General features: G+C 52.8%; 1 protein-coding gene across 4 annotated transcripts in view; it reads left to right on the plus strand.

The window, feature by feature from the left end:
* Positions 1-7083, plus strand: part of SSBP3 (single stranded DNA binding protein 3) — a 72040-nt gene extending 64957 nt beyond the window's left edge. For 2 of the 4 annotated variants that reach the window (XM_054165144.1, XM_054165145.1), the window contains 9 exons: positions 2969-3033; positions 3144-3192; positions 3503-3538; positions 3731-3785; positions 4266-4336; positions 5230-5308; positions 5503-5531; positions 5709-5810; positions 6886-7083. In XM_054165144.1, coding sequence (XP_054021119.1) covers positions 2969-3033; positions 3144-3192; positions 3503-3538; positions 3731-3785; positions 4266-4336; positions 5230-5308; positions 5503-5531; positions 5709-5810; positions 6886-7029 — 630 coding nt within the window. In that variant the 3' untranslated portion in view covers positions 7030-7083. Of the gene's footprint in view, positions 1-2968; positions 3034-3143; positions 3193-3502; positions 3539-3730; positions 3786-4265; positions 4337-5229; positions 5309-5502; positions 5532-5708; positions 5811-6830 lie in introns of all 4 variants that reach the window. The other 2 variants (XM_054165146.1, XM_054165147.1) reach the window with 1 other exon arrangement.
* The last annotated feature ends 860 nt before the right edge of the window (positions 7084-7943 follow it).

The following is a 7943-nucleotide window of genomic DNA, read 5'->3' on the forward strand; positions in this document are numbered from 1 at the left end:
TGGGGGTTTGAAAAGCAGCCTTCCCCCTGGAGAAGCATCGGGCTTCCCAATCTGGCACCCGCAGGGCTCTCTGCCTTCCCTGCAGCCAGCCGCCAAAAATAGCAATCTGAAGCCAGCAAGCCCTTCACACCTTCCATGCCCAGGGCTTCTTTTTTTGCCGCTAAGCTTTGCATCAAGACCTCCCCAAACAACTCCTTAAATGATTCCAAAGGGCTGCAGAGCCTTGTGCTCTTGTGGCCAGAAAGGCCGGTGCCGTTCCAAGGTGTATTAGAAGGGGTGTGGTTAGGAGGTAATTAGGGGCAATGGGTGGAAGTTGAGGTGTAGGAAGTTCCATGGAAACATGGGGGAACATTTTTTCACTGTGAGGGTGACAGGCCTGCTGAGGGGGTTGTGGAGTCTCCCTCTCTGGAAATATTCAAAAACCCACCTGGATGCCGTGTTCCTCAGGGCAACAAAGCTGTTGAGGGGTCTGGAGCAGAAGCCCTATGAGGAGCACCTGAGGGAGCTGGGGCTGTTTAGCCTGGAGAGGAAGAGGCTCAGGAGAGACCTTACTGTTGTCTGCAACTACCTGAAGGGAGGTTGTAGCCAGGTGGGGGTTGGTCTCTTCTCCCAGGCAACCAGCGACAGAACGAGAGGACACAGTCTCAAGCTGTGCAGGGGGAAGTTTAGGTAGGATCTCAGAAGTTCTTCAGTGAAAGAGAGATTGCCCTTGGAATGGACTGCCCAGGGAGGTGGTGGGGTCAAGGTCCCTGGAGGTGTTTAAGAAAAGCCTGGATGAGGCACTTAGTGCCATGGTCTAGTTGATTAGATAGGGGTGGGTGATGGGTTGGACTGGAAGATCTTGGAGGTTCTCTTCCAAGCTGGTTGATTCTGTGATCTGGTATAGGTGGACTGGATAATCTTTTGAGGTCCCTTCCAACCCCTAGCATTCTGTGATTCCACAACTCAGAGCATCCATGGCAGCGTTCTGGACAGCAGTGCTTAGTCCACAGCAATGATGAATCATCCCTTAGAGCCTATCACTGCTGCCTTTTTCCCTTTGACAATCCCAGTTTGAGCTCTGCAGAGGGGCCAGGCTTAGGTTTAGGCAGTGCCTCTACAAAAAAGGTTTGTAGCTCTCTGGGTCTCGGCAGCATCTCACCCAGAGCCCAGCACCCAGGTCGCTCGGCACAGCTGTGCTCCTTCTCCACCCTCCCCAAGCATCTTTCAGATGGCTTCGTTTTCCCAGCCTTTCAGCTCCAATTAAAAACGCTGAGCTATTTATTTAGTTAGTTAGTTGGTTCGAACAAGGGGGGTTGATGCTGCTATTCAGTGTAAAGGGCTGGGATTTCAATCAATTAAGGACTTGCTGGTAATTTGTTTGGGGGAAAACCCTCTTCTGGGTTGTTTTTTTTTTCTTTCTTTTTTTTTTTTTTTCTCCCTCCTGCCTCTTCCAAAACAAACTTTGGTGATGCCCTCAGCAGAGCACCAGAACACATCCATAAATCCAGGGCAAAAACCAGTAATCAGCGGTGAGGAAGTGCTGCAGTTAAAATCCAGCTTGGAGCACTCCAAGGGGCTGTGAAATGGGAAGCAGCCAGCCGTCCTCCCTCCCGCTCTAGCAGGTTTTTTTTTTTCTCTAAATGGCAGAAATGCAGCCCAAAAAGATGCATCATGGGGGGGAGGGGAGCAGGGGGGAGAAGGTGGAAGGGGAGGAGCGGCTGTGCGACCTAAATCCGGCTGCGCGTCACCCGGAGGGCACAGGGAGCAAAACACAGACAAATGGAGCGCACCGTTCGGGGCTTTCCTCTTCCTTCACTGCCTTGGGCTTGGCTTTGTACTGGAGCTGGTTTTAGAAGATGAGGGAATGCAGATCTGAGGCTCCCAGTCCCGGCTGAGGGCTTAGCCAGGGTGGAAGAAACCAGGAGAGGAGCCCTGAGGGGCTGCCTGCCCTCCGCTGCTCCCTGCTGCTGCAGATCTGCTCTGGGAGGTGAGCAGAGAGCTTGGAAGCAATGGGAAAAACAAGCCTGGACTGGCTTTCTCTATACCAGGCATCATCCTGGGAGCAGAGGATGCCTCTGCATCTCAGCAGGAGCTGGGGCACACTGCAGCAATAACCTTCCAAGCGGCACCTTCTTATCTCCTGCTCCTGCTTCCTCCTGCACATACAGGCAAGCCCAAAGGATTCATCTGCCAGAGCTGACAGGGGGCTGCTCTCCCTCCAGCAGCATGACTTCAGAGCCCAGTGGGGACTGGGGGGCTCAGCCTGGCTCCCTTCCACGTCCAGCTGCCTGGTTTTTTTTTATCAACATGATTGCTCATTCATGGATTCATGGAATGCTTTAGGCTGGAAGGGACCTTAAAGATCATCCAGTTCTAACCCACCCCCCCTGCCATGGGCAGGGACACCTTCCACTAGACCAGGTCACTCAAGGCCTCATCCAGCCTGGCCCTGAACACCAAAAGGGAGGGGGCATGCATGACTTCCCTCAGCAACCTGTTCCAGTGTCTCATCACCCTCACTGTAAAGAATTTGTTTGTAACATCCAGGTGGAATCTCCCCTCCTCAAGCTTCAATCTGTTCCCTCTCCTCCTATCACTACAAGCCCTTGTCAAAAGTTCCTTCCCAGCTTTCTTGTAGGCCTCTTTCAAGTAGTGGAAGGCCACTCTAAGGTCTTTCCATAGCCACCTTCTCTCCAGGCTGGAACAGCCCCAACGCTCACAGCCTGTCCCCCTTAGAGAAGCTGCTCCAGCCCTCTGATCATCTTTGTGGCTCCACAACCCCACAAGAGTCATCCACCAAACCCCCCAAATGGCATATTCTGTAATTGCCACTGTGTTCAGCATTTCATTTATTATTTTTCTTTAAGCTGATTTTTGCAAACTGACCCTCCTGGGTTTGTTTTTCTTGTTGCTTGTTGGGATTTTCCCTTGCCTTCTGTGGTTTCCCTTCCTTTTGCAGCACACTGACCCTTGGTTCTCGTTGCAGAACTACGGCAGCGGCATGAGACCTCCACCCAACTCCCTAGGTCCCGGCATGCCTGGAATCAACATGTAAGGCAGACCCTGTGCTGGGGATGTTTGGCCACCACCTTGGGCTTTGTGGGACCCTAAGGACAAACCCACAACATTCATGGCATTTTCCTCTTCAATTTTCACCCCAGGGGGCCGGGAGCCGGCAGACCGTGGCCGAACCCCAGCAGTGCTAACTCAGTGAGTATCTCATAGTCCTTGAAGTAAGAGCAGGGGCTGGCTGGGCACTGTCCCACAGAAAAGGCCATTCCTCATTAGCTGCATCCTGCTAATGAGAAGGGATTTGCCAACCTTGTGTTCAGATGCTGCATCTAAAGCTAGAGCCCTGCTCCTGTGCTGCTCTCCCTGCAGCGAGGTGGAGCTGTGGTGGGCTGGTGGGCTCTGGAACTCCTGGGGGAGTTAAGGGGGCAGAAGGGGCTCTCAGCAGTGTCCTGCTGCACTCCAGCCCCTAAGCACCCCACAGCTGACCATGGCTCTCTTCTCTCTGTAGATCCCATACTCTTCTTCATCGCCTGGTACATACGTGGTGAGTCCTACTCCATCCCTCCTGTCATCAGGGTGCAGGGGTATTATAGCCCAGGGAGTTCACATGGTTTGGGGGGAATCGGTGCTGAAGCTGGAGCTGGGCTGGGTTTGGGGGGGTGGAGGCATTTGAGAACGTGGGGAGGTGTGCAGTGCTCGTGGTTGCATGGCTGACCCCCGTTTCGTTTTGCCACAGGGCCCGCCCGGCGGCGGTGGTCCTCCAGGGACGCCCATCATGCCCAGTCCTGCAGGTATGACACCCCTGAGACGCCCCCCCTATGTCTAGGGCCAGCCTTCCTGGGCTCCTAACCTTTCCCTTGCCGGGAGTCCCTCATCCCTGGGGCTGCACCACTGAGCACAGGCCACCCCTGCCCAACTGGTGCTAACCCAAGGAGCAAGCGGCGTGGGCTGCTCGGCTTCGGGGTGGTGTTTGGGAACGTCCCTCTGTGCTCCTATGGCTGGGTTTGGGTGCTGTGGGAGTGGGGAAGGTGAGGAGGGTGGGAATTGCCTGCCTGCACTTCCCAAGCCGGAGCGGAGTTCTTTCTCACAGTTGAATTTCTGTGATTAAAAACTTTGTGGATCTTCATTAAGTACAAATTAGCCGGCAAATGGCGGTACTTAGAGGGAATTTTAGGTGATAAAATACAAAAGAACGAGTTCAAGTGGCATGAGTTTGTTTTAATTAAGAAACGAATTAATCACCCGACTTACTGGGCTCCACTGTTCCACAGATTCAACAAATTCAAGTGACAACATCTACACAATGATTAATCCAGTACCGCCCGCAGGCAGCCGATCGAATGTAAGTCTGCTTTCTAATCATTTACATATCAGATACCATAACAAATCATAATTAACTTCCATCAGCTGAGAGGAAAGCACTTTAATTGATTTCAGCCATTTGTTACCAAACAGAAATAAAACAAACCCATCGAAAAAGTGATTAACTCTTGGGGTGACTTTGTTAATTTTTTTTTTTATGCTTGATTAAGAAGAAGAGCGGCGGCCCCGCTGCTCCGGCCCAGCTGCTGGCAGCTGCCTGCCCGGCCAGATGCTGTGGTCTGCAGGGTGCAGGCAGACCCAAATCGCCTTCAGACTGTTGGGAGAGGGAGCTTGTGCGGTGCCGTGGCCACCCGGCTGGCCAGGTTTTGAAGTTGAACCCACAGGACCAGTAGAAATGGGTAGATTCAGATTGGATGTTAGGAAGAAGTTCTTCCTCGTGAGGGTGGTGAGGCATTGGCACAGGTTGCCCAGGGAGGTGGTGGAAGCCTCATCCCTGGGGGCTTTTAAGGCCAGGCTGGATGTGGCTGTGAGCAACCTGCTTTAGTGTGAGGTGTCCCTGCCCATGGCAGGGGGGTTGGAACTGGATGATCCTTGAGGTCCCTTCCAACCCTAACAATTCTATGATTCTATGGCTGTGAGCCCCTAGGTGTGCCCCACAGCCTCACGGGGTGGATGCATCTCCCACAGCCTCACGGGGTGGATGCATCTCCCACAGCCTCAGGGGGTGGATGCATCTCCCACAGCCTCAGGGGGTGGATGCATCTCCCACAGCCTCAGGGGGTGGATGCATCTCTCCTCTCGCCCTGCTCTGGAGCGGTGGCTGCAGAGGGGAACGGTCTCCAGGAGCCACTGGGGCTGTGGCAGCCATTTGGGGTCGTTTTGTGGCTGATTGTAGTTTTGTCTTCTCCACAGTTCCCGATGGGCCCCGGCTCTGACGGCCCCATGGGTGGTATGGGTGGCATGGAGCCCCATCACATGAACGGATCATTAGGTGAGTGCGGGGGGTGCTGGCAGAGCTTCCCACTGCCTGCTACCACCACAGTGGCAGCCACCAGGCCTGAGCAGTGCTCACAGCTGAGCCTTTGGCTGGAAAGCAGGTCTGGGGGGGGGTGTTGGGGCAGGGGAGTGTGGGGGCTGTCACTGCATGCTCAGTAAGGTTGTTCTCCTTTGTGTCCCCCTGTGCAGGGTCAGGAGACATAGATGGACTTCCAAAAGTAAGTGAGCTGCAGAATGGGTGTCTGGGCCCCCATTCCTTGGTACTGGGGTGCTGGTGTGACCCGAATGGATGGGGACACACCAGGGGGATGTGACTGGGGCAGGCAGGGCTGCACCCGCCGGCACTTCAGGGGGTGCAGGACCCTGCTGACTGCCTCCCCCTCCATCTCCCACAGAATTCTCCAAACAACATAAGTGGCATTAGCAATCCCCCGGGTACTCCAAGAGACGACGGGGAGCTGGGAGGCAACTTTCTCCATTCCTTCCAAAATGACAATGTGAGTGAGTGCCTCCCTGGGGACAGAGGGACGGTCCCCAGGGCGGACCGTCGTGGGGGGCGGTGGGCTCGGGGCTGGGTGCTGCTTGGGCCTGGGCTGTGCTGTGTGTGAGATGCTCCAGGACAGAAAGTGCAGAAGAAATACACTGGTGGGTGCAAGCTTGGGTCCTCAGCAGGACAGGGGGATGCTGAGTGCGGGGAGAGGATCCTCAGTTAAGAAGAGGAGCTGGTGTAATGCAGCCAGCTATGCTGGCCTGGCTGATTCGAGGCACTGTGTGTGGCTGCAGCCATCCCTCCTTCCTGTGGTAGCAGCACAGACACACCTGCCTGTTAATTTGGGGGTTTAAGTTGTGTCTCACTCTGTATTGTTCTGATTTTCTCCCTGAAAAAGCAAACTGCAGAGCAGATTACACCCTGATAAAGCCCAATCTCCAGCATGTCACAGAATCCTACAATGGCTCATCTTGAAAGGGACCTCAGAGATCATCTGCTCTGACCTCCCCACCATGAGCAGGGGCACCTCTCAACTAGACTTGGCTTGCCCAAGGCCTCATCCAACCTGGCCTTGAACACCCCCAGGGCAGGAGGTATCCACAACCTCCGTGGGCAGCCTATTCCAGAGTCTCACCACCCTCCTACTGAAGAACTTCTTCCTAAGCTCCAGTCTAACCCTGCTCTGCCTCAGCTTCAAACCATTCCCCCTTGTCCTGTCTCTAGACACCCTTACGGAAAGTCCCTCTGCAGCCTTCCTGTAGGATCCCTTCAGCTATTGGAAGGCAGCTCTAAGGTCCCCCTGAAGTCTTCTCTTCTCCAGGCTGAACAGCCCCAGCTCCCTCAGCCTATCCTCCTAGCAGAAGGTGCTCCAGCCCTTAGCTCATCTTCGTGGCCTTCCAACAGCTCCGTGTCCTCTCCTCCCGATTTATTAGCCCCAGCTAGGTCACTGCGTGGTGCTCGTCGGCCTCCTTCGGCGTGCGGGGGTCCGGCCCGCCTGGTTTCTCACCCTGGCCTCTCTCTCTTGCAGTATTCCCCCAGCATGACGATGAGTGTGTGATTTCCCTCCCCCTCCTCCTCTCCAGGATCAAGAGAGTCAGCTGCCGTTCGGAGGATCTCAACGTATTATGCAAGAAGAAGAAGAAGACGAAGAAGACGAAGCTAGGTGTATGGGCAGGGAGCCGCGTGGCGGGGGCCAACAACCCCCCAGGTTTAGTTTCATGCAATAAAAAGGCTGAACTTTTTATTCCATAAAACATGAAGGACAAAACTTAAACAAACAAACAAAACAAAAACACACACACACAAAAAAAAAAAAAAAGGAGAAAAAAAAAAAGAGGAAAAAAAAACAAAAACAAAAACCAAACACCACCACAAACAAACAAACAAACAAAAAAAACACCCCACCAACAACCCCACAAAGAAACAAAAATGCTTCAAAGCAAGACCAGACCCTTTCTTTGTGCAGAAGGGTTTAATATATGTACATGACACTTTTTTTTTCTGTTGGGGTTTTTCCCTTTCTTTCTTTCTTTCTTTCTTTCTTTCTTTTTATTTTGGTGGAAACAAATGGGGAAGGAAAAAAAAAAAAGCCTCTAGCAACTCAAAGCTCTTTTTTTTTTTTATTTTTTTTTTTGGGTTTGTTTTGTTTTTTGGTTTTTTTTTTTGCTTTGTTATTTTCAAATAAAGACAAAAAAAACCCCGACCCCCCTCCCCTCCCCCACCGCCTCTCCCTTCCCCTTCCCCCCCCCCCCCCTTCCCCGCCCCGTTGTATGTTTGTGCCGTGCGACACCAGGAAGCTAGTCTTTAGATCTGCAGCCTCATTGTTGTCTCTGTTGTAGTCATGTTTTTTAAATAAACTGGACAGTTTACAATGGTTGCTTTCTCGTTCAGAAGGCCTCTTGGTTGGTTGGTTTGGCTGGTGGGGGGCCGGGGGGGGTGGGGGCGGGGGCGGGGGCTTGTTGCTGTCGTTGTCGGTTTGGTTCGGGTTTTGTGCTTTAGGTTTGGTTTCTTCTTTCTTTTGGTTTGGTTTCTTCTTTCTTTTGGTTTGGTTTCTTCTTTCTTTTGGTTTGGTTTCTTCTTTCTTTTGGTTTGGTTTCTTCTTTTGGTTTGGTTTCTTCTTTCTTTTGGTTTGGTTTCTTTT

The sequence above is a fragment of the Dryobates pubescens genome, chromosome 11 (assembly GCF_014839835.1).
Source record: "Dryobates pubescens isolate bDryPub1 chromosome 11, bDryPub1.pri, whole genome shotgun sequence".
NCBI lineage: Eukaryota > Metazoa > Chordata > Aves > Piciformes > Picidae > Dryobates > Dryobates pubescens.